This window comes from Rhea americana, unplaced genomic scaffold (genome assembly GCF_003343005.1).
Source record: "Rhea americana isolate MKP2758 unplaced genomic scaffold, rheAme1 scaffold_55, whole genome shotgun sequence".
Lineage (NCBI taxonomy): Eukaryota > Metazoa > Chordata > Aves > Rheiformes > Rheidae > Rhea > Rhea americana.
In genome coordinates this window covers 3,754,020-3,780,872 of record NW_028186701.1, presented here as the reverse complement: position 1 = coordinate 3,780,872, position 26,853 = coordinate 3,754,020, and the positions used below count along the sequence as shown (strand labels likewise).

The 26,853-nt window shown below is 41.4% G+C and overlaps 2 protein-coding genes across 8 annotated transcripts in view; one reads left to right on the top strand and one right to left on the bottom strand.

The window, feature by feature from the left end:
- GJA10 (gap junction protein alpha 10) overlaps positions 1 to 10,092 on the top strand; it is an 11,361-nt gene extending 1,269 nt beyond the window's left edge. The window contains exon 2 of the mRNA XM_085318703.1: positions 9,884 to 10,092. Within this exon, the coding sequence (XP_085174829.1) occupies positions 9,884 to 10,092 (209 nt within the window). The remainder of the gene's footprint in view (positions 1 to 9,883) is intronic.
- BACH2 (BACH transcriptional regulator 2) overlaps positions 9,115 to 26,853 on the bottom strand; it is a 160,595-nt gene continuing 142,856 nt past the window's right edge. For all 7 annotated transcript variants that reach the window (XM_085318727.1, XM_085318725.1, XM_085318726.1 and 4 more), the window contains 2 exons: positions 21,394 to 21,600; positions 9,115 to 16,060 (listed from right to left, as the gene is read on the bottom strand). In XM_085318727.1, the coding sequence (XP_085174853.1) occupies positions 15,581 to 16,060; positions 21,394 to 21,600 (687 nt within the window). In that variant the 3' untranslated portion in view covers positions 9,115 to 15,580. The remainder of the gene's footprint in view (positions 16,061 to 21,393; positions 21,601 to 26,853) is intronic.

Below are 26,853 nucleotides of genomic sequence, written 5' to 3'. Positions count from 1 at the left end.
CGGCCCCGGCCCCGGCCCCGGCCCCGGATCCGGATCCGAGGGGAAGCGCAGCGAGGAGGGCAGCCCGCCCAGCAGCCCCCCGCCGCCCACCGCCACGGGACGCCGCGTGTCGATGGCAAGTAGCGCCCCGCGGCCCCCGGGGTAGCGGGTGCTGCCAGGGCGGGGGACAGAGGCGGTGGGGGCGCGTGCTCGGGCACCGGCTTTTCTCTCCCGGCCCCGGGGAGGAGAGGGCAGAAGCAAGGGGGCCCGGCTTCACACCTTGGAGAATTGGGCCTCCTGACACAGTCCCAACATGGCACAGCTGCGAGCCCTCCAGAGCAAGCCGTGCTCCGTACACTCGCTTCCCCCTCTCTGGTGAGGGCAAAAAACCTCACTAGGAAATTATTCATCACCTAGGATCTGAAGTTCATTTTATTTAAGCTTATTTACACCTTCCACCTGAGTCTACATGGACTGTCATCTAGCCCAGTGGAGCTTGTTCAGCTCCAGCCTTCTTGAAACTAAGGAAGAGAAGTCTTGAGTGGATTGAAACCAATGGCTCAACTTCCCTCAGCTTCAGGGAGTTTCTTTGGGGTGACCACTGGGCTGAACAACTGCTCAATGAACAAACCAAAAGTTCTACATATTAAACACCAAATAATTGCAGTGACCATTCCAACAACTACAGAATATTGTTTTCAGCAGCTGTTCCTATTCCGTGGCCACACACTCTAAACTTCCTTATGTTCAGTGCAAATAAACAACCAGTGCTTGCATTCAAGCGCCATCTAGTAGATTTTTTCAAAGATARTTTGAGTTCTGGTGACTCTGAATCCTGAGATTTGTCCTCTGAGGACAAACAACAAATACTTCCAGGACAATGCCCTTAAATAACTTTTTATAGGGCATGTAATAGACAGAAGATTGCTTCACATAACCCTCAAAGCGATCAATTCTACTCAATTTTCTYTCACTCTTCTTGAAACATGAACTCCACTACCCTCAACAACAAACCACACAATATGCCACTGGTAAGAACCAGAAAATGCTCTCAATTGTTGCTTATCAACAATTTATGACCTCCAATTTTSATGGAATTATAGCTTCTACAACATATAAATAGTATAAACCATTTCAAATTTTCACATAGAGGCCACACAATCACTTTCCACTTTGTGTGGAGTGGATGTAGAGTCCAACTTGTTTATCTTTTGATKTTTTTGATACTGAAATGAGAAGGTTCCCTAAAAAATGAAGAGCAAAAAGATATTAAACAGGATTTGGGTAGCATCTTGTTGAAAATTTATACAGTCTGCTTGGCAGCTTTTAATGTTCAGTGACAGTGAAACTATTTTTCAGGTTAGATCTGGAAGAAATATATTCAGCTTGCAAAGCAATGTCGTTAGTCTTGAAAGTAACATTGTTTTGGAATCCTGCATTTGTGGATCACAATGTATTGGACTGTTTCTAGCACTTTAAAATGTGACTTACGTATCTAYCCTGTTTATAGAACATGATACTATAAAGTAAAGGTACTTCTATGTACAGTTCCCTCACTATTTTGGCAAATGCACTTTGGTACAYGCATTGCTAAGGCACCTTCTGAATATCAGTTTCAGTATACAGATCTGTTAGTGTATCATAAAAATATTGAGCATTAATTCCTCTATCTTTCTGGTCTGTAATTCCCTATATTCGCTATTTAGTTTTGGTTGTTAAAAGCATGCAGCATTGATCTAACTTGTTTTAATTTGACTTCCAGGAAACAATCATCATATATTAATATTTAGATAAATGAAATAAAGACTGAGTAGATTTACCTGTGTGACAGGAGCATTCAAAAACTAATTTTCCTATTTTTTAAAAAARGCATTTAAAAGGAGTAGTATTTTTAAAATTCCCGCTGAAGTATAAAAAGAAAAATCTACTGCCTTGTCTGCTTAATAGTGACTTGCATCAGTAATATGGACACAGGAGAGGCAATTTGYAACATAGCAATGAATCTGTACCCACAAATGTTTTCTAAACAGCCAAAATACAGTCTATTCTAACCCAGATCTTATTAATCTTGAGTAGCCAAATAGAACAAAAGACTTACTGGAGCTGATGCTGTTCAATTTTCATTGATACATTTCCCAACCATCAGCTATACCTCCATCTTGGCTAGATTGTTTTCTGTTTTCCTTCATACCCCTGCTTGTCGCAGAATTTGATTATAGCAATCTTTGCATTAGCTGAGTGAGAAAGGAGTATCATCTCAACATTGAAACTATCAGTTTCTATAGTTCAACAACCATTCTAGCAACTTCTAAWCAAATGCATGCTGAGGCTGTACTAAGATAGCGGGATGATTGCAGTTACCTACAGCCACCATATTCTTAGCTGAAAGAAAAGCTCAAAGCTACACAAAAGTCAATAAATACACCTCAAACTGCAAAAGTCTGCTTACAAGTCAACCACATCCTGTGAGTAATAACACTGAAAGTACCTAACAGATCTAATAATGTGGTTATGGATGCTTGACCTTTGTCTGCTGAGAAGAGATTTTTGAGCAATACTACCAATGCCATTTCCATGCCAAACCTGAGTCTCTTACCATAAATAATTATGATGAGAGGCAACAAAATATTGTGGAAGTTACCTCCCACAATGTATTTCATCCTCTTCATCAAAATCTGAAAACTAGGTTGTTGATAGTAGTTGGCCAGATCATGATCAAGTGCGTATTTGCAATCAAGGTACAGAACTGCATCCCTCAGTAAGTGTAGGCAGCTCCTTGGAGGAAATGCTCATTTCTAATTTTAACAAAGAATGCATTCAGTGCTTTTCTGTGAGCCCTCAACAAATGATTCAATAAGAAGTTGAACCCAAAATGCATGTTTGTCATGAGGATTCATCAGCTTTTTGGATTTCGGTTCAAATCAAACCAGCTACGTATATGAAAGAAGAAATGCTCTTCCCATTCGTAGACGTCAAYAGACCAACCATTTTTTGGCCACAGCCCAGACCAACTAGGTTCTGTAAAAATTCCTTGCCTGGAAATTGGTGGAAATTAATTTATTTCATGCCAAGCTATGGCATAAAACYTTGAAAAAAAATATGCTACAACTCRTTAGTTTTACACCCAAAAYAGTCTGCATACCCTATTAAGATTCTTGGTCACTCTGTTGTCAAAGSTTATCCATTATGYAGAATGGCAAACAAGAATGAAAGAGACATAAAGCTTGAATAACTTATTAGGCCAAAGGATTCTTAAGAGTATGACCCACTGGGAAAAATGCCCTTTCCTTCAGCCTTTGCTGGTCAAAMTTTAGGTCTATCAAGTTCAAAGGACAGATCACCAAAACAAGACCTTCATYGTATCAGTGAAAGAACATAGAAAAGTATAGAAAGAGACAGTCACTGCACGACATGTCTGTCTAAGTACAATGACCAGAGCATCATGGACTACACAAGTGAGCTAACCTCAACTTGGTAGAGACCTGGGCTAAGTATAGTTATGATCTACAGTGACAGGGGAATTCAGCCTCTAAGGAGGCACTAATACAGCCTAAATCACTCTCCCTGCTGGATTCCAAAACTTYGATATTGAGGAATTCAGTCAGCAAGCTTTGAAGTGATACAGAGCAATCTGTTAAATGATAACTAGCTCCAACATAATCACTTCCAAGGCTTGCTTATAAGATAAGATACTATATATCCTCCAGGATATATATTCTAAGATATATTGTGGATTTATACATAGATCTGCCCCCAGTTTTGCATCTCTGRACACATTTTTTGTTTCTTTTAATTAAGGGAGATGCTGCTATGGAACAAAGGGGCTTCTTCTCCACTGTCTTAGYCTGCCAAGCTTCCTCAGGCAATTGAGCCTTACTCACAAAGGTAAMCACACTTCACTCAGTTAGAAGAGCTGCACTGAATTATTACAACTACTTTCACAAAGGAGAACTGAGAGTTAGATTCACAAAGGTGTGTAGAAATTATGCTGCGATCAAGAGGATTCTGCACATGAACAATATTATGAGCAAAAAAAAAAAAAAATTTACAAGGTCAGGCCCTCCACTGGTTGGTGAAATATTTTTAAAAGTCTGATCAACTTAATAGACTGATACAGACGAAGGTTATTACTAACTAATATAGATAACAATGCTTATTCTCTTGAAAGGGGAAAAAGCCAGAAATCACAGAATATTTAGGCACCTAATTCTTAGAGCATTGCACTCAGGGCTATTGCCTTGCCTTGCTGTGCGCAAGGCTGCCACAATGCCATTATGTTCATGGCATAACTCTCATTTTCATTCTGGGGAGCCCACAATAAGGTCTGAATACTCCAACTGAGCAATTAGAGAAGGAGAGAGCTTGGCTTTCCAAGTCAACCTTTGAGCCAGTCAACTGCTCTTCCTCCTAGAGCATTTTCTGCTGATCAAAGTAGCAATTGCACAACATCAGAAAGCTCTGCAGAGCATGGTCACCACCTCACTCAGAAAAATTATCTTCTGATGTTGCATCTGCAAAGTATCAAGACAATTTAATTCTCCAAAAGCTGAATACAAATATTTCCACAAAGGTGGAAGGTTGTGCAGTTTCATTGCTACGTGCATTTGACTTCTGCTGTATGTGTCTCTTTCCAGCTTTCTCAATTAGAAGACTCCAGTTGTATGCTATCTGACATCAGCTATTTTTGACCCATAAACAGTMGTTTTCTAAAGAATCCTAAAGTGTGTTCTAAAGCCTGTAAGTTTTAATTTGGTTAACTGAGATAGGAAATATTCACATTTTACTTTAAAATTAATTAGACTGGCACCTCTTCYCACAAAGGCCAGTGCCTTTTAGAAGACTTAGTTTACTGCATTTGCACCAATAGCCTAAATGTGCACTGAAGGAGCTACTATAATAGAAATAACAGCCCCCTTGGTAAAAGTGCCCAAGGATATACTAAGAAGATGGGAAGACTTGACATATCTAGTGCTCCTGGTTCTTTTTTTTTTTTTTTTTTAATGTAGATGGAACTAAGTTCCTGGAATCACAAAACAAAATTAGAAGTTACTAGAAGTTTTATATTCCTAACAATATTACAGCTCAACTTATTTCTTGGGAAACCAAGGTTATTGGATCAAGCTTTTCAAAAGCTGCTAGGCATTTTGGGGTCCCAGATTCAGAGTCTTAATTTTCAAGAGTTGTTATCTTCATTCTCCTTTGTTCTTTAGCTCACCCTTTCCTTCCAAGTCTTATACTTTCAGAGTGTCATTTCTTTAACACATTTGGCTGCAAAGAAATCAATGTATCTTTAAAAGAAAGGCCCCCTCCTAATGGTGAATGAGGGGGGTCTAAACCCCTGATAATTAAGCAGTACTCTCAGTGCACAGAATCAGACCCAGGTAGACCTGCTTGTTTTATTCATTTACTGACAAGAAAATCTCTGGGGCTGAAATCCTGGATCTATTGAARTTGGGGAAATTTTACTATTTACTGGGCCAGGATTTCCTTCACTAGATTTCTTTTTTATTTCTCTGTGCTGTTCAACTCTTCTTCTACTTCTCACTTCTCCATTCAGCTCTGAGATTTAACCCATTGGGAAAATATTCAGTAGTGAGGAAGAAATGAAAGAGAGCTGCTATTCAGCTTGAATACTTGCAGTCTTCTCCAGAACAAGACATATTTACTCATCTTTTCAACTATACTTTAGGAATAAACATCCATTTATTTAACTAGCTGTGCAACTGCTCTCACTCTTGGGGATGGGAATGGTTTGATAAGCACAAATGCACATTGAAATAATGAATCTGATAACTGCAGAAGAGTGTTTTGACAGCTAAGCTCTACCAGAAAAGCTACAGGTGGGATGAGGAATTGGCAAAATCCTGTGTTCTACTAGGATGTTTGAGAAGYCTTATATGAGAAATCTTTATGCCTACTTAATCTGCTAGTACATGCTGTTATTTTTGTATGGCTTTTCTATGCAAACTTCTTTYTTAAAGAAATATTCCAAACTAGTTTTATTCTGCACATTACATTCTGCCCTGGGGCACTCAGGAAAGGCTTGTGATGAAGACAGCCAGTGTACCAATTATCCTGCAAAACCTACTTCATCACACTATTCACCAAGTGCACAAACACAGAAATTAGAAAATGACAAGCTTTGGGGATAAAGCTGATGAATGATGAACCCCTCTGAGGATTTGTGTAGCACCAATAGACAGCTGGATTTTAGCAAGTCGAGCTCTCCTAATTGACTCCATCTTTGCAAATGTATGYCTTTAGAGCCATTGAAAAATATACAAAATCCCTTGATGTGTAAAGCAAGGGCTATGGGGTGGGACCACTGATTTTAAGCAGGTTACTTTAGGGATTTTGGTGTGAAAACAAGCTTTCTCTCTCCCACCCCTACTATTAACRCTGAACAAAAATGGATTTGTCCAATACATACAAGGTAAGTATGTTATCAGCAATTCATATAAGCAACAGATCCCACCCCCACCCATCTGTRCATGTGCGGGACCTGGATTAATTACTATGATAACATTTCTTTTTCTCCTTTAAGCCATCTCAGCTTCATGCTTCTTTCTCTTGTTATCTTTCAGAGCATGCTCCTAGAACTATCATCTATAATGAAAAAATAATGACATTCTGAGGACAACAAATAAACTAAGGGATTGAGCACAAACTACTTTCAGCAGAAAGATAAAAAGCAGCTTATCTGTTGCTATGTTCCCCTCTCCCTCCCCTATAATGCTAAAATCATAATACAGTTCAAGAAAGCAAGCACTTATTTTATTCCTAAATTCTATGCCAATCCCAACAGTGTTGACTGTTAGCTTGCTCCAAAACTCAAGATTTTTCTCATGTGGACTGAACTGGATTTGTGCTGCCACTGCAGAAACAGCTTCGTGTCTTTGGGAGAACATATTGGGATGTACAACTTGTTGTGCAGGCTGCTAATGTTCATATCAGAAAATGGCCTGATACATAACCTTTAAAGGTAGCAGAAGACCCAAGATACCTACAAGAAAGGATTGGTTTGATTTGAAAGTACCCCAAAAGGTTACAGGTTCTCAATCTCCCCAGGCTTCAGCAGCCAATGAATAAAAGATGCAAGAAACACACTAGGAATCTGAAGGCACAGAGAATTTACTAGAGAGAAAAATCTGTCTGAAGAATATTTTGCTGCTCTTCTGTCTTTGTTAACGTATTTCTCAAGATTTTATACAAACTCTTCATGCTAGTATTTCCTCCTCATAGCTAATATTTTTGGTTTCAACATTGAAACAGGAAAATTGGACTATTCATTTCAAATGCAGAACACCTGTGCTTTTCTTCAGTTTGCTATTCAGGAAGATCTGCAGGGCATCAACTCAGGATCATGAAAATCTTATTTCCTTTGCTGTCTCATTAGTTCATATAGATGAATTGAAGCACAAGCAAAACTAGTAAGATTTCTTTTTCAGTTTGCTAAGACAGACGTGCTCTGGAGGATTGGATTTCTAAACAAGCTGCACATGGCCCAAGAAAGCAATCCCTCTAATTGTGTATCCAGAAAGTAAAGTACCTTACCATGGCTGTTCCTGACCCTGTTTCTGGCTACATGCTCTTGGCTGTCCTTATTTGTCAAGCTTGTCACAGCTTGTATTCACTATTGATGCTCTAGTCACTCAAATGGCAGATGAAACAGCTCAAGATTGCTCGCTATGCCTGTTTCCCTAAYCATAAAAATCCTCCATAGGTTGACAACTCTTTGGAAGACTAGCAGAAAAAGAAAAGAAAAAATAGAAAAGATGAAAGGAGTCAAGTATAAAGATTGAGATTGCCYTTTTTTTTTTGTCCAAGCACTCATGACATACATCCATATTCTGCCTCCCTACAAACTCATCGACAGACAGTTTGCCCATGTGTTTGTTTAATATTTTAAAGAAAAAAAAAAGTTTAAGATGGTGGCTCTTAAATACTGGCAGCAACTGATTAGGGATGGAGAAATAGCTTTGCTGGTGTATAGTCTCTACTATCAGGCTATGYGTTGCTGCAACCGATGCTACATCTTCTGACAGATTTCAGGGGGTGGGAAGCTTTCTTCCTACATGCCCAACAGGAAGATTCAGAAAACTAGGAAACTCTGGAAAGCAACATTTCTGGTTTTCTACACTGAGAATTTTAGGGTTGAAAAATTGCAGGTTAACATTCACCCTGTAGATTGARGAGGATAGAGCTTAAATCTGTAAGGATGGTGACCCACGGCAAACATGCAGAATCAGACCTGAGCAGCCCATGATCTAGGGTTTCCCCATTTGGCAGTAGAAAGGCCAGCAACTTCTCTCTAGCAGCTTGCCCTTCTCCCCATGCCCCGCTGCAGCCTCCCAGCAAACAGGCCACATGAGAGTCCTCCAGCTGGTTGTGTCTCCCTGACTAGGCTTTTGGGTCACCTTGGCCCCGGGTGAGAGGTGGTCGCCGTCTGCTGGGGCGTCTCCGAGGGCCAGTGCCCTGCTCGCATCCCTGCCCGTGTGAACGCAGGGTCTGCTCATCACGCCAGCGTCCACAGCTGTCACTTTGTCTCCTTCGCTTTCTGGGCTTCCTAGGGCCTAAGCGAAGCAAGCAGTCAATCTCACAAGTTCCTGCTTTGGAGTAGAACGCTGCCCTATTTTACACACAGGGATTTTGAGCAGTTTTATTTTCTTTTCRACAGAAACTCCTTCCAGCTTTTCTAAGGCTTTCAGTAAAGGGGAAATAGAACTCAACCTCTGTGCTTGTGTGCCTCCCAACATGTACACCGACACTTTACAAGACTAAAACAACAAGYTAGAAGAACTGCCTTAAGTCAAGCACTTGGAGAGCAGGCACGGATATTGCCTATTTGATCTTCCAAAACATCAGCTCATTTCATCTCTGCAATGAAATACCCTTGGCTGGTCCTGCTGCAGATCAAAGATGACTKGATCCCTGGGTCAAAGACACCTAGTGAATTAAAAATGGGGTGATACGAGTGGAGATTTCTTCTTATGGCCAACAACTCACCAGGCAATATTGACTACATGCTACATACCCTCCGGAACCAAAACTGCAAACCGCGTGTTAATGCAGGACTGAAACTTCAATTTCAGAGTCAAGATACGTCGATTTACAATACATAATGATATGTCTTTATTTCATCAACAGAAATGGTGTCTAGACAAAATTCAGTTAACACTAGCAATTCAAATGAATGAAAAGGGCTGGGTGTCTTTTTTTTTCATTTTTGTTTTTTGCACAATACTGTATTTACAATGAGTAAATGACGTTTTAAATTCATTAGTTCATAGCAATGCTTTTTTTCCAAAAAGGTAAAAATTCTTAGTAACAGAGAGTAAGCATCAACAGCCACCTCATTTATTTATACAATAAAAATCACAAGAAACCACAGTCACCTAGAAAAAAAATAAAGACAAGCTTAAGAACTAGTACAATAAAATGATGCATTGAATTAAGTTACATTAATCGCATAGAATTTGTGTAAAAAGTATGTAGAAAAAACACCTGATGTAACCTGTTACAGTCATTGACCAGTTATGAGAGGTACAGAGGGTTATACAGGTAGATATGTGTGAAAACTGTCCATACTGTTTGACCTGGGGAGGAAGAGAAGAGGGGTTGCACCCCCTTGCATACACTGATAAAACCCTGTTTTGAATATGGCCTCTGAAGTTTGTAAGGCATATATAAGAGGTGCACTTGTAACCAACTGGTTCTGGAACAAACTCTTAGGGCATCCCCACCCTTGAAATCAAAGGTGATGCTTGAAATTAATAGTAAACAAACACGCATCGAAAATCACCAGAGTGTTTAGTATAATTTCTGCCAGTCTGAGGGATCCAGATATTTTCAGAGCACAAGAAGTAGTGAAAAACAGTATCTAAAACATGCACGTTTCTCTCAGGTGTATCACCAACGCAGGGTAACGCCATCCCCGCGGAAAGGCGGAGTTTGCAGGCAGCGGACCCGAGCGGCAAGCGCCCGCGGCACGCCGCGGCTCCCTCCTCCGCCCCGACGCCGTTTCGGAGGTCGCCCGGCTCCGCTCAGAGACGAGCCCCGGCGGGAACGCCAGCTCGGCCTCGGCCCTCACGCAGCAGCTCGCTGGACTCGTAGCCCGGGACCAGCTCTGCTTCTAAGCAGTCGATGCACTCAAAACACTGCTGGCTGCTCTTTCTATTTTAGGACGCTAGTTTCGCCCCRCGTTCGCCGGAAGGGACGGCAGCGGTACCGCACGAACCACGCAGCGCGTCTCTCCTACGCAAAGGACGCGTCCCACAGCCAGTGAAATTCATAGCAGAGCAGGTGTCACCTAACCGAGCGTTTATCAGCTGTTTGTTCTGGGTAATCACCTTCGAAAAGGTATTTGCAGGATTCCTTCCTGCCAAGAGTGGTTTTGTTCGCAAAAATGGCAGCATTATACGTGTAATACCTTAAAATGCATCTCAGTATTTGCATTTGATATAAATAATACCTATCTTGGTGGAGTGTAGGAAAATACTGTACACTTTGTCTTTGCAAGTAATGCCATCAAAACTTTGAGGGTAAAGAGAATAATTATTCTACAGACCACCAACAATAGCTCTTTTAAATATAAACACAGTATTTGAACATATGCATATACACATATATTGTATTCTGCAGCATCAGATCTGATGCCTGAGTCATGAAATACTCCAAGGAGTATTATAAATACACATATATGTATTATAAACAGGAAAATACAAAAACACACACTCTGACTAGAATTATATATGTATGTATACATACATACATGTGTATATATATATATGTATATAAAAATTAACTTGGACTGTGTTGGCAGAGACAAAACTGAAATGAAGTCAAAATGTGTTGAGAGAATTTCTTGCATGAAACAGAACATAAGTTCTGTATGTTAATGACTTCAGTTTCACCTCACTTTCGATAAAAATAAGCCACTCTGTACTCAGCAGATCCCCTCCTTATGCAAAGACCATCAGCTCCGCTGCTCCTACTGAAGCTAAACCTTCTCTCGACAGACCTAAAATATATACTTTTAAAATGCTGCAAACATAGACTACAACATCCATCTGAAGTCACCACCAAATACATTGCCAATCAGAAAAAAGGGTGAAAATAGTGCTCCTCAGAGCGATCACAGAGGATATGCAGTAGATCAAAATGCAAGCTCTTGTAAACCTGGCAAATGTTCACTTTGTCTCATTGCAAAATTCACTACAGTTCCTTTCTGAAAACCTACACTTCTTTTTTTCAACAACCACAGTAGTGTATTACATGACACAAGTGAGGATGTTGTGTTGATTCTGGAATCAGAGTGTTTCATCATGCTTTCTCCTAGTGGATCGGATTTCATTTTATTACAGGATTATACTGACTCTAGCATGCAGATTTGTTGTTTTATTAGGCAGTCATAAAGTTACATATTAAAAATCTAACTATACATCTATGTATTTTAATTTCTATTTAAGCGCTCCTTGGAATATAGACTTTACGAAGTGTTGAACTCCAGATCATCAATCCTACTATCAGCATTAATCTTTTCTCTGGCAGCAGTTAATCCATTTAGCAAAGTTATTTATCTAGTTCCCACTCTCCTTTTTAAAGAGAAGTAGCAGTTAGCATACTAATCACTGTGGCTTGCCTTTGCAGCACATTTTACTTCCTTGGGAAAAAAATAATACAAGGATTAGATCCAAAAATATAGTGCATCTTAAAAGCAGCATATACCCTTAGAAAGACATTTAATAAATTACTTGTACAATATATAAAATAATAGTTTTATACTGCAGCATCAAACTCTGACGCCTGAGTCATCATATGTTAGGAAGTCTGTGATATAAATACTGGGATGTCCTGATAACACAGCCAACATTTTGCTTTTGTTTTGCTTGTTTTATGTTTTGTTTTCTTTTTCTTTCTTTTTTTTTTCCATTTTTGCACTACCTTTTTGTTCCAGAATCAGCTTGCAACGAGCTTTAGTTGTGTTCAAGGCACCCCCAGAGAACGCAGAGAAACAAACACATTATATAGTGTAGTACTCACCTGACAAAGCATAACAAGCCTAAATGAAACGAGGTTTTCTGGTGCTACAAACATAGCAATMGCAAAGAAAAAGGAGGACTAGATACAGACTGGACAAAGCTTCAGGGACTCCCATGCCCATGAGAGCGGTGCAGCGGCCAGCAGGGAAACAGGGTTTCACCCACACCTCTCCCACGCAACGCCTGACCCATCAGATGCTGCACATAGCCTCTCTGACAAAAGCAAAGAGATCCTTACTTAAAGAGCACGGTGATCAGCGGCCAAACTCTTAAAATTAATAAACATTGCAGTCAGTTTTTTTTTTCTTTTAAATGATATTCTTTAAATGGTTAGTTGTTTTGATCTCATGGCAGGAGTTGTGTATGTCAACTCACGTCCAGGTCTGAAACTAATTCTCCCTGTGTCTCCCTTTAAAGTTAGCCTAGCAACAGTTTTGAGAGACACATGGTTCAGGATAGCGAAAAAAACCTCAAAACAAAATAGAAACAAAAAACAATCACCACCACCACCACTACCACCACCACCACCAAAAAAAAAAAAAACACTGAAAAACCAAGATACATGTAAATATAGGAAGCAGTGACACAAAATCAGCCACTTCTAATAAGGAAGAATGAAATCAAACATCCAGAAAAGCTCACAGGAGAGGGAAAGAGAGAAGAGAGGGAAAGACTGAGGAAGAGACACTTATTTGAGCAGTGGTTTTAAATATCAGTTCCCATGATACAGGAAATCAAGAGACCCAGCACCAGTATGAAGCCAGGTCAAACCTAAGAGCTGCAGCGCAATGGGTTGTGTGGGTGGGTTTTTTAAATCGTTGGAATGAGGTCAAGAGTACCAGTTGCACATGAGTTGTTAGCAGAGTAAATCTTCATGTCAGGAAGCAAGTTAAAACTTGGTTTTATACTCATAAAACATTCTATCTATTCATATATATAGGAGGTCACTTAAAAATAAAAAAGGCAACAAAAAACATCTTTAAAATACTGTGTCAGTTGACCCTTCCCTCCCTCCCACCCATTTCCCCTCACCCCCAAGTAGCTATGACTTTATAATGTGATTCACATTTAGTTTTAAATTCTAGCTTTCACCATGGTCTCATAGAAACAAAACTTCTCTGTGAAGCACAGAACTGCTTTGCAACGTCAATGAATTCAAAGGAAAATCAAATTCTCCCCAAAAGAGCTTCTCAGTCAGTTACCTGCAAAAGACGGCTGGGAGGGGGTTCAAATATGGTTAGTTTAAGATCTTTTAAAAAGAAAAAAGATGACTCCTCCCCCCTTTTTCAACCTTGTGAACTAGGAGTTTATGGCATTTGTATATTTTTGAACACCTAAAGGTAAGGATTTTGTACAGTAACGATTAATACTTAAACATAAATATTTTCCTACACTATATACTAGTTTTCCTTTGTACATGCGGGGGAAAAAAGTATTTTCAACAAACATGGCACATGCTATATGCATTTCCTCCAGGGTAGCTTGGCTATAAGAGTCTGGGGGAAGAGGGTAAAAGCAAGACTCTGTGGCAAGTGGGCGACGGTCCATGCGCACAGGCTCAAGATGTAAGAAGCGGAGAAAGGGAGCTGATTCCTCCTCCAAGGTAAAGACGCTGATCTACCTCAAAAAAGCACCAGCACACACCTCTAGTGTAAACGTTAGCACAGAAGACCACATTATCACTCAGTGCTTCTGAGAAGCGGCTCCTCCCATTTTTTTTTTTACAGGTGTGAACAGCTGGTCATTTTTTTTCAGCAAGAGCAAACAATATCAGCCAGTAAAGCACATGACAGTTGTCGTCCAGGATAAAGTCACGCAACCTGGCACACGTAGGGCAAAGAACCACAAAATAAAAACTCAATACATTTAGAATAATAATAATAATAATTATTAAAAAAGCATTAAGAGGACTTTTTCTGTCTACACTGTACATACAGATGTTATGCTCGGAAAGCTGCTGTCCCACACAGTCATAACATGAGTCAACATTGCTTAAAATACAAATCCAATACAGATACAACTAAGCCAATTCACTGAGTAGTCTCCTTTGAGACAGCGCTCTTTTAGCTGCGGTTTGCATTGAGGGTAATGCTGCAGGATGAGAGGATCCTGAAACACAAGAATCTGAAGGGTAAGTAACCAAAYTGGGTGTTGACAGATTAATGTTTTGCTCTTAGAGGATACAGTGCTACCTTGACTTCTGTATGGAAACCAAGATCAACARTTAGGGGTCTGATCCTGCAACTCTTCCGACCAAAGCAGGATCACTGACTTCACCAGACCCAACTCTGCAACTCGGGTCTGGTGAAGTAAACATCTGGGGAAAGCTAAGGTGAGGTGCTACGGACTAGTCGGAGTTGCAGTCGCTTCCACGAGTAAAGGYTGCAGACTGGGGCTGGATGAAAAGTCCCCCAAAGTGTATCGATGTGATTTCCATTTACTTTACTTTGTGGAACATAGGATGAACTGATCCAGTTGTCAAATACTTTTTTCTTTAAAGAGTGAAATATACTTTACCCTATAAGAATCCAAAAGCATCATTAACAGCACTTAAGCTTGGTATGTGAAACAGAAAGAAGTCTGAATATAAAAATAATTCAAGCAGATTCTCTTTACAAATTGTATAGTGAATTCAGTATTTGGCAAGACTGTTTTCCTACATAATGATCTCCTGAGTGTTTGTCTTATTAGCTAAAACTTTTCTATTTTCTTTAAGCCATAAAGCAAAGAAAACCATATACTCAAGTTATTCTGAAGTCATGACTTCATTTATGAAAAGAGGTTTGACCAGAAACTCAGTGCAAGTGGCAAAGTTGACCATTACTGTACAGTATCTGCAAGAAAATAAAATAAATCCACATTGCTCAAATGGCACGAAATGGCTGTGCCAAAAAATTGTCTATAATAAAATCTCAAATAAGCTTCCAACATTAAAATTTTATAAATAAGTACAAATTGAATGATATTGCTGAACTGCGAACTGAGAAAAAAAATTGTGTAACAAGTTACCAAACTAGTTCTAGCGTCGAAGACAAAAAGGAATGTTGGAACTTGCTTATACAATATAAATGAAAGCTTCCAGTTTGTAGGATGAGAAAAATTGAGGCATGCAGGGACTTTTGCATATGGATATATATATTTTATATATATTATATATACTATGTACAGTTTATCTATAAAACTTTGATGTGTAAAGAAGCTGTCTTCAATGAAAAATTGAACATTCAGAGGAAATTCCTGAGTTAGGGTTTTGTGACATGGGCCACTGAGAAAAAAAGCTGCGGTTGGGTCCTCAGAGGTGTTATGTCCATCCCTGTTAAGATTGAAATTAACATACAAAAACAGACAGTGTTACCACTGTTTAGTTCCCTGCCTGAGCGAGGGATAGCACCATTGTGAAGATAACTCCTGCTTGTAGAGAGGAGGGAATACTTACAAACAGTATTGCTGCTAAGACCACTGTAGTGTGCACCAAATACGTTCTTCTAGACAACAAATGAACACTGCCACTGGCTGACTGAAGAACACCTGACCAGGTGTAACGTTAAGGTTACAAGTCACTAGGTGTAATCCTTCCTAGGTTGTTCATCTGTTGTACATTTATCAGTCATTTCCTGACAGAAGTCTACCGTGACCGTTTGGCTACTCTGTTCTAGCGGAAGCTCTCTCTCGGGGTAAGTACCTTGGTCAGCTCCATCCAAACCCCCGCCGGCCGTGCAATTTTCCGAGACGTTGTTTGGCAGCCAAGGCGCTCCAAGCTGCACCGAGCCTTGCTCCGAGCAGCACTGCATGCTTTCCCCAACGCACTGGGATGTTACCAGGCTCTGTTCTACTCCCGCTGGTGAAGGGCTGATATTGGTGGCTGTCTGGAGATCCATAGGTCTGAGAACGGGGCAGTATCTGTGGAGAGCTTGGATCTGTTCAGGGCTCTGCATGTCTCTACACACTTCTTGGGAAAGACACGAGAAGTTATCTAACAATTCTCCCATGCTTGCTTTCAGCTGGTTCCTTTCTGAGAGCAATTTCTCTTTCTCACACACCTGAAAGAAAGAAGGCATCTTAGTTTGGTGGAAGACCATCTACTGGCWGCATGCACCATGTACACAAGCAGCAGTGCCCAAAAAGAACAGTAACACATTACGTTTACTTTTATATGGGCAGAGGATAAGTCACAGCGATATCAGCTATTCTGGCCACCAAGAGATCTGTGCAGACTGTACCTTGGGAACCATCTGGGAAAATACATTTGCGCTGGAAGACAATGGAGTCACGAGTTATTCCCAGGAGATCACTAGATCCCTGAATAAACTAAGGCTGCTTGATATACAATRGAAAAAAAAAAMCCAAAACATTTTGATGGAGAAAAAACATTGTCTATCTAGACAACGAGGGATCAGCCTAGTTCCTCAAGCAAGATATGTGTTGRCAAAGTTCAATTCAACCTCTAGATGCTGGGAAATTCAGGCAGGCAGGGTGCACCCCACCTCAGCCTATGCATCAGCTGAATACCCACTGCCATCGCGATGCACGTTATTCAGAGGAAGAGGTCTGGGGAAGTGTGTTCTCTGAGGCCTGTGCCATAACTCATTTTCTAATGTCCTAGTACTTTCAGGTCTGTTTTTTACTTCATCGTGTATTTTTATGAAGATGTACATGAAAGCCCTAGAARTAGGCAGGCTTTTTCATTCACAGTCAGTGCAACAAACTCAGTGGCGTTTTCCCTTTGTTCTGATCAAGCAAAGCTCTCCCTCCTGTGCTCACAAATATCCCCTCCCCACCAGCATCTAACTCAAATATTTTCAATCAAGAGTTTCACTGTGTCAGTGAACTGCTCTTGGAGGGAACAGGGTGAGAGACAGGACAGTGCCAGAGAGGACAAAAAGGGAGAAAGTCTGTTAGGACTACTTGTGTGAAGGACTTTGAAGATTGGGAAAAGGAGCTCAAGTTGGTCCATGTGCAACTGAGTCCTGGCTGTGAATCCATATGTTTCTTAAAGTTTTGGGCGATGAAAAGGGGCCCAGCACAGAGATATCCAACCAGAGTCATCTTGGTCTCAGATAGGCTCTAGGCGAGTGCTGAGCAGGCAAGATTTGGCTGCCACCTGCAGCACCTTCCGCAGCATTCATTGAGGAGGTATTAGCTGTAGCATGCTATGTTGTGAATGCAGAGAGCCAGCTCCTGTCCACAGCAGTGTCTGGACTAGTAAGGCCCAAAGGTAGCTGGAGTGCTGTGTGCCATGGGGACAGACCCCTGACTGGTGCTGTGGGAATAACCGAGGCTAGGGGCAGCTCAGGAGCTCTGCCATTGCACAAGCTCAGATCTCTGCAGGGCCGATGCACTGGACCCCCCCCATGCTCAGGTGTCAGACAGGAGCGGTCRGGCACAGAGCCAGAGCCAGGCCAAGAGTACGCCTCCAAAAACAGTGGCTGACTCAGTGCAGGATGACCAGGATGGTCCTGCTGCATTGCGGTTTCCCCTGTCCCTTTCCCAGAGAGGGTGGCATATTGCTCAAGGGAGTATTTCAGATTTCACACAGAACTAGAGCTATATTCAGAGCTAACCTGACCCTGAAAGCACTGCAGCTATGTACCTCACCTAATGACATTGCTAAACCCAAACTGTCACTGCTTCTGTGGTATGAGAACTCCACAACTCAGATATTCCAACTATGAGTGGCRGAAAGCTGATAGTATCATTGGGTCCAAAGTCTGCACTGGAAACATACAGCTGTGCAAATGACAGAGAAAAAAAGAGAGCAGTGTACACGAAAAGCACCAACTGCTAAAATATTGATAAATCTATCRGGAAAGCATAAAAATAATAAAAAAATAAACAGATGCTCAAATACATCTTGAGATAATGAATTATGGAAGAGAATATGCTGTGAGTTTGCAGGAAAAAAAGGGAATGTGAGTGGGTGATGGATGAGTGAGGGAARGCAGGCAGAAGAAATTACCTCTCAACCTCAGAGCATACAACCATTTCACTCGCTGTCAGCTCTAAAGCCATCTGTGTCAAGAAGATGCGTGACTTACAGGAAGTAAGGGCAGTGGGGAAAGGGGGTCTTTCACTGCCCCCCACCCCAACAAAGGAAAAACCCCTTAAACTCTAGTGCCATTACATAATGAAGGAGACTGGAAATTACTGGTCACAAAGTGGACAGAAGATGACAAAGGAATTTCCACTGACCATGTATTATGTTAAGTCAACTGGAAATTCACTGCTAGTGCTGGTTTTCCTAAGAGTGAAGTAAGATCCTGAAGCAGAATTTGTATGGGGAGAGCACAGGAGTGCTGGAGAGACGAAGCTAAGGCTGTACGAGCCTGTTTAATTTTGTCCCTTTACACTCTTACACATCTCACGATTGTTTTGCTTCCACAGCCACTTTTTCCAGAATGCTGCACCAGATCCCACATTGCTACCTGCTCTAGTACAGCTTACTAGATAGAAATTCTCCAAATTTCTTTTGAAGACTCCTACATCTCAAAGAACTTTCAGTTCCTGAAAGCTGGCGGGGAGGGGGCCCTCAAGGTCACTCATACGCCTTGTATTCATTTCCCAGGGATGCGTATGTGCTACGGGGAAAAGGAGACGATTTTTTTTTTTTTTTAATACACAGTCAACTGTATTAAATAATGAAGGTCATTTCCCAGGATGCCATAAGCCAAATGAACCCAAACTAATTTTCAAGTAAAGCGTATAGGTATCAAACTGAACAACCTCAGGGTGGTCCAACCCTTTGAGTGCTACACCCAAAGCTCACCCATAAGGTGAACGAGAGACATATACTCTTCTCTGCTGAGACACTGGTTCAGTGCAGAGAGATGGATATCTGCAGCTAAGACTGAGGCTGCTTCTCCTGACAGCCTCAACTGGGCACCTCTTTTTCACCCTGCAGAATCTCTGACTCATACAGCACATGCTGCAGATTACACTTAGTGAAGGAAGCAGTTACTCAGTATTTTGTTTATCTCTGATGTTTTGTTTGTTTGCAATAGTCAAGCACCACTACGAAAAATGTTTTTATTTTTGTTTTTTTTTTCCCCAGGGCTTCAGCACCACAGYATTCAAAGACTTCACAAGCACTGATGGTCTAAGCCTCCCAACCAGCTTGTGGGGTCAGTGTCACCTCTATTTTACAGATGGGAAACAGACAYGCACAGCTTTGTGCCATTTGTGGGGTGTCGATAACTCAGCTCCTTCCAACAGATCCCTGCCTCTTTCACACTGTTTGYTACAGCTTGAGAAGAGAATAAAGTAAAACGAAGCCTACTTTAAAAGTCACTTTCAACATTCAACCTGTTATCACAAGAACCAGAAGTGCCCCATTTTCCATACCCACTGTGTTCAACTTACAACTGAGCATATTTCAAATGTGTATATAAACATTTAAGCCAAAGGCTCTAAATAACCTTTAATTTTAATGGAAACTGGGTGTGCAAACAATCTCTGTTGGCATGGAAATCAGCCTTGGCTCCTTTTTTTTAATCTATGTGAATAAATACATTCATCACTCAAACTCTTGGACATTCAGAGATAGAGTTTAATGCTGGACTCCTAAATCCATGCTGTACAGTGAAATTAAAGCTTCCTGCCCTGCATGCTGCACACCCACACCTTTTATAGTGGCTGAACTGAGACTCTTAYATTATTTTGGAAATTATCCTGGAAAGCTTTCAGGACTTTCAAACGCTCAAGAGGTGTCAACCTATCCTGAAATTCCAGTGCTGTGTTCCTCCAGCTGYGCACTTCCTTCACGGACAGTATCGTGCACACCTGATACCTAGCAGCTAAGCCATCTTTTCAGTATACCTCACTGGTGAGCCATTCCTATCTAGGAAATTACACTGCTGCCTCTCTTCTCCACGCTTAGAAGACTGCCTCCAGCTACTTGTCATGTYGTCTGATGGATATAGCTATCCCAGCACTGCCCTCGGCACACGGTTGGTGTGTGTGGGTGGTAGTCTGTAGACTGAAGGCTCATAGCAAAAGACATGATCCTTGTTTCAGGACTCTTTTTTATTGTGTACCAACTTGCTATCTCAATGGGCAGAGGAAGAAAGGGGAAGAGGAGCAGGGACCTCAGACCACAGGGGCATTGTCAGAAGGGATGGAAGTCTTTTCAGCTAAAGTGCCTACAATTGAGATATCTACATCTGACACAGCTCTCCAGGTGATCTTGTTTAGTCATGGAGAGAAACAGGCACTTCTGGGCTGTACTTCATCTCCCTAGTTGTAGGATGAGACAAACAAGACTTGACAAGAATCAGTCTTTCTTCACTGACTATAAAGGAGACCAGGATGACTCCTGTCCAGGATGACCAGCTCTAGTGCAGGTGTCTATATTGTGGACATCTTAATTTAGCCACACAAGTAACACCTGGGGTGTCCATACCCTGAGTAAAGGGAGAGGAATTTTCTGAGCAGCCATTTAGCCTCACTTATGTYACCTCACCTCCTTAGACTAAAATGTGAGAGCACTGGGCAGTAGTACCTCAGCACACAGAAGACCCTTCCCTATGAGCTCTGTGCCAATGAACAGACTGTGTTTTACCCAGTCCTCTTAGGAATACACTATTGCAAGAGACGCTGGTAAAGTAAAGTTGAAGCAAATCAACAGCCACCACATGAATCATGGTGGGGTTTGCTCCATGAGGGTGAGAGGGAGGGAGGAAGACAGTGGGTGCAAGGAGGAGCATATCCTTGCCATCTTGTTGCTCTAAACCAAGTGAATGCCCACTTGTCTACATATTTGCACCATTGGCTTTTTCATTTCTCTTGCCATTTCCTCAATGAATGAAAGAGCTGAAGAGAAGGCATAGCAAGCTGAAACATCCTGAAAACTGCCCCCTAGCACATCACAGAGAAAGAAAATCTCAATGTGGGGATGAAGTTGGCCCTGCCAGAGGAAGAGGCTGGACCAGATGATCTCCAGAGGTCCCATCACACCTAAGGGTTCTATGAATCCTGTCAAAAATTCTTGTGATGGCAGTTGGGCATTTAAGCAGGGGTTGGGTGAGGAAGTACCATTGTGGATTAAGTAAATTAAATTGGGCCTTTCCTCCTCACTGAAAAACATACAAAAAAAAAAAGAACTGGAATACAGGCTTCCCTTCAGGCTTCAGACTCACTCGAACATATGCTTCTGAGATATCAAAATAAAGAAATATTTAAGCTTCACCTCACTGGAATTTCTTATTTACCACCTCTATTCTATATACACATACTAACATACTTCTATCAATTACAAGTTTGTATTAGTGGGTTCACTTAGTTGCACATAAAGTAACTGAACCCCCGAGCAGGAATAGTTTGCGGGACCCTCCAGCCGACGGCTGGCCGGGAGCTGCCGAGGCGGCAGCRTGCCACTCACCAACTTGCGGATTTCACATTCTAAGTTCTGAATACAGTCCAGTTTTCTCTTCCGGCAGCGCTGGGCTGCAATTCGGTTCTTACTACGCCGACGAACATCGTGGATAAACTCTAGCTGTTCTGAGGTTAACTTGTGCATCTTTATCATCATCTGGAAATCATTCCTTGGAAGATCTGTGATTTGATCAACAGGAAAAGGAAGTTTCACCTAAAACAAACAAATACAAGACAAGAGCAAACACAGAGTCATATTTTGCTTGCTGAACGCAAGCTGAACAATGCTGAGCGGAAGGACTATTTGCTGTGCTCCCATCCCCTAAATAAACAGCACATAAAAGATTTTACAATGAGCAAGTTTTTACCACTCCCTCTTGGCACATGTGGAGGATCAGTTGGTAAGGATCTGAGTAATCATACTGAAACCAACAATACAGATGAATCCCAGGTAGAAGTTTGGTCTTTCTAAGAAGCTCTAATAAAAGATCTCCTTTCATTAAAATGAGGCTCCATCCACTAAGGGACACAGCCTTTTGGAAACAGTGAAGTGGCTCCCTGCTACTAATTTCAAAGTAATTTCAAAGGATGAGTTAATGCTGCAGCAGGAAATCTGTCTCTGCATGGCCTGCATGAAAGCTTGATTAGGTGTGAAGTTAAAAATGCAACTGAGCACCTTAAGTACATGAAAAATAACATATCACAATTAGGACAGGTTTTACAGGCAGCACTTCAAATAAGCAGTGTGCCACATCAGAAGAATGGGTCAGAGTAGTGTGAACAAACATATTTTATCCTCCTAAAAATATACATGTTGAAATAAACCAGTATTTTCTAAAATTTTAATACTCGTATACAGTGAACAGTACCAGAGCTTCATTTCTTGAAAAAAATAGTCTAAAATCTGCAGTAAAATATTTTTTTCTATTGTCCCTGAACAATCAATCAGATTTTGATTTCAGAAATTCTAACCATGTCTTAAACTCTTATTGATTATGTACTGAAGCAAAGCAAAGCAAAAAGCTGGAATGATAAATACAAACTTTCTCGAAACCTGCAGAAAGGCTAATGTGCTGAAACACGTCTGTTCGTTTTTTCTTCCAAACCTGTCAGCTTGCTCCAATTAGAGAGACCACCTCGCCCAGCAGATCCTGCTTCACTTGTAGTACGATACAGATAATACGACTGTGAAGACAATAATGTTCTTGGGTAGACTCCCATTTGGTGATCAAATAGTGATTACTTGACAAAGGAGATGGAGAAGACAATAACTGAACTGGTCCTTACTTTCTTTTTTTGAGTCATACCCACACTGTCCRGAAGATGGCAGTACATATTTGCATTTCTGCCCTGACTTGGTACAATCCARCTGCTTTTGAACAAGGAGACTATTCTGTACACAGACTACCAAAGAAAATACACTTAATTTCTCCAGCCAAGCAAAAGATTCTGGTTGAAAAGGTTCCTTTGATATTTACAACATGGTTATCAGCCTCAAACGGTGCACTTCAATCACTCRGAGATAAAGAAAGTAACAGCACAGATTAGCAATAAAAGAAGGTATTTTCATTTGAGAGTTTAGCTTGTTTACGCAGAACAGTTTGCTAAGGACACATACACACAAACACACAAATACACTGAGCTGGGCATCCACAGTCACACGTTCTCCCGTACAACCTGACATGCCAACAACCAGCACACTGCCCTGTTTATGAGCTTGCATTTCCTTGTGCTGTTTTGTCTTTGATTGATTTATCTCCAAGCCTGGGCCATGGGAAATTCAGTACAGACCCCTATTGTGTGCTTTTGCGTGCTTTCATGCCCTAAACATTGCCCTTCTGTCCCACCTGTGAAACTGGAGCCCAGACACAGCTTTGTAATGCGTTATTTTATGGGTCAATATGAAACAGCAAGAAATCCCAGACAAACACTGCCAAAAGCCCCCCCAACTTTTGCTTACGCACATAAACACTGACCTTGGACACGGTGATGTGGACTACCTTGTTTACTGACTGCTAACTAATGACAGAAAACTATTTGAGTTCCCCTTCATACCCTTTGGACAGTAAACATAAACTTAGTGTCATCTGATTTTCCCTCAAGCTTCAACCAGGGGCTGAAAATGAAAACAGCCTGTAGATTCCTCTGAAAGACACCACAGTTTCACTACAAAAACAGGTCTTTCACATGCTGAATTTTTCCTTGTTTTCTTAATTCCAAAACTGAGTTATTCCTCCCTCTCTCCACTTTCAAAATATAATTATTTGTGAGCAGGAAATGTGCTTGCAGTTTGAGTGGGAATGAAATCAAATCATCTTAAATCTGCCAGGCAGAAGTAGCTGAAGGGAAATAGGAAAATAAATAGAAACAGATTCATAAAGAAAAGGGGATTGAAAAAAAAATATCAACACAGCAGTCCAAAGGCTGCTGTCAGGAAAACCAGAATAATCCCAATTCTGCCATGTGCAGCATTGCATAGGATTAAAAAAAGTGAAAGAAAGAGAGAGAGTGGAAGTGAGTCAGTCTCATTTCCTTCACCACGCACATAATTTTTATTGCCGCTTTCCCTCTCCTCAGTTAGTTATCAACTGAAAAAAAAATCCTTTGGCATGGAGACAATGAATAACTACACCAGCGTATTGCTGTAATAAGACGCTAGCGATGTTTTACATCACTGTAGGGCAAGATTCTCATCTAGCGCTAATCACAGTAAAGCTACAGGTCACTTTACAAGCGCTGGTGACTGGGCCACAGGTGGGATTCATCTGATCTCCTTTAGAGCTGCCTAAGAGTATGGGTTGGGACTAGCAGAGTCCAGGCTCCTGCTGTGGGCAGTAGGGGCACAGAATGGCCTTCAGAAAGCAATTCATCCCACATGGCTTGTCCTTCTCCAGGTCTACACAGAGGAGGTGCAGACAAGACSCTATACTTTAAGGCAGTTAAGGTGAGAGAGATCTCACCTGAGGTGTCTCCRAAAAGGGACAGACAAGCTTTTCTAATCTGTATAAAAACAAAACCAAACCGAAAGTATGTGTCCCCCTAAACTTTTCTTTTTAATAACTACGAATTTTATACAGAACTATTTCAAATTAGAAATGCAAGCAGGATTCCTATTTGTTCCATGCATTATTACAGCCAGAACTAACTGCACAGAAAACGCAGCTCTTAAATCCTCACTGTTAGCAGAATTACTCTATCCCTTGACTTTTACACCAATAGCAGAGGCTCTGTTTTCACCTCACAACAAACATGTCCACACTTTCCACTACTGCTGCAACCTCTATTGCCCCTGAATTCTGGCTGATACCCCCTGAGAAGGTAAGACAACCCTCCCTGGTGAAAAATAAAACTTGCTCAGGATTTTGYGGTATTCCCTCCCTGCATTAGCATTAGGATGCCAGTGTAAATGTCATTACTTTGAATGGCTAGTAATAATAGTGATCTAGACAGACAGGGATAGCCATTGACTCAACAAATGAAAGGCCTACACACAGCCAATTAATTCCTTCAAACTTCACTAGTTAGTGCCAGCTGGGATCATAAGCTATTTAGTGCTATGCCGTTCACATTCTGTACTAATTACTGCTGCTGCTCTTCCCCCTCTCTTTTGTTGAGGGGAATAAAGAAAAGGAACAAGGCCCAGTATAGACTTAGACTGTAGATATGAGCGTCAAGTGTTTGGAATTTTCTTACCTCCTGAGCAATGTTGACTTTTTCACTATTTCTTTACAACTGAATTTCAACATCATCTTCCTTGAGTTGCCAAAAAAAAAAAAAAAAAAAAAAAAAAAAAATTTAATAAATAGAAAAAAAAAAAAAAAAAAAAAAAAAAAAAAAAAAAGTAGTAGTAAAGACACTGAACTTCCCAAGCCTGGCTGAACATCACAGTAACTAAAGGAACGTATATGTTATCCACTGGTAAAGGTAATCATTATGTATGGGGGTGAGGGAAGGCAGAACCCCATGCACCAACTACACCTTTATAAATGGTCCAAAATCTTGATCGTTTCCTCTTGAGTTGTAACAAATAAAACTGCTGCCTTAGGGCTCTTAAATTGAAAGTTAAAGCAACTGAAAGACTCTGACACTTAAAATTGCCTAGCACTTGGAAAGCACTCAAGACTCACCCCAGGAATGTAACATAGGAGCTGAATCATAGCAATGTTTTTTTTTTTTTGATGTGGAAAGGGTAACTTGAGTCACATATGAGAGYCCGACACATCAGTGGTGTTTTTCCTAGCAATTTCATTAGCATGCAAGTCTTTACTCCACAAACACCAAGGAAGAATGTCAGATTAAGACATGAACTGAGGTGTGTCTACCTGTGTGCTTGAATCAGCTGCCTACAGGCCATTTGGGGCACGTTAGGGGTCTGAGATGCCCAGTTGAGGCTGGCATACATACAAAATATTGGGGATCTGAACTTCCCTAAAGCAGCAAAGCAGGCAGAATATCCTAGAGCATTTAAATCACATTAACTACCTTTGTTTAGCCAACTGAACCAAGCTCTTAGTTTTTAAGCTCCCACTATAATCAATGGAAAACTAGTCAATGCAGTCAGTGGATCCTAAAAAGTGATCTAGCACACTAGGCCTCTGGGGCCCTGACTCATTTGCTCACACATACGTGTCTAGTGCCACCCAAGATCCCTGAGGTATCTTAATCCATCCCCATAGGACTGGTAGATATGACTTAGGACTCATGGGCAACCTGCAGCCTTTTGAGGGATGCAGTCACAGATAAGGTGGGATATAGTGGGTTGAAAAGTCATGGAGAACTGGAGAGGTGCCTGAGGACTGGAAGAAARYCAATGTCACTCCAGTCTTCAAGAAGGGCAAGGAGGACCCAGGCAACTATAGGCTGGTCAGCCTCACCTCCATCCCTGCAAAGGGGATGGAACAGCTCACTCTGGATGTCATCTCCAGGCAAATGGAGGAAAAGAAGGTGATCAGGAATAGCCTGCATGGATTCACCAAGRGGAAATCTTGCTTAASCAATCTGATAGCCTTCTCTGATGGAATGACTGGCTGGGTGGATGAGGGGAGAGCAGTGGACATTGTCTGCCTTGACTTCAGCAAGGCTTTTGACACTCTCTCCCATAACATCCTCCTAGAGAAGCTCAGGAAGTGTCGGTTAGACGAGTGGACAGGGAGGTGGACTGAGAACTGGCTGAAAGGCAGAGATCAGAGGGGCGTCATCAGTGCTGTGGAGCCTAGCTGGAGGCCTGTGGCTGGTGGCATCCCCCACAGCTCAGTACTGGGTCMCATCCTGYTCAACTTCTTCATCAATGACCTGGATGAGGGGACAGAGTGCCTCCTCAGAAAATTTGCTGATGATCCCAAGGTGGGAGGAGTGGCTGATACACCAGAGGGCTGTGCTGCCATTCAGAGAGACCTGGACAGGCTGGAGAGCTGGGCAGAGAGGAACCTCCTGAGGTTCAACAAGGGCAAGTGCAGGGAAAAATAAC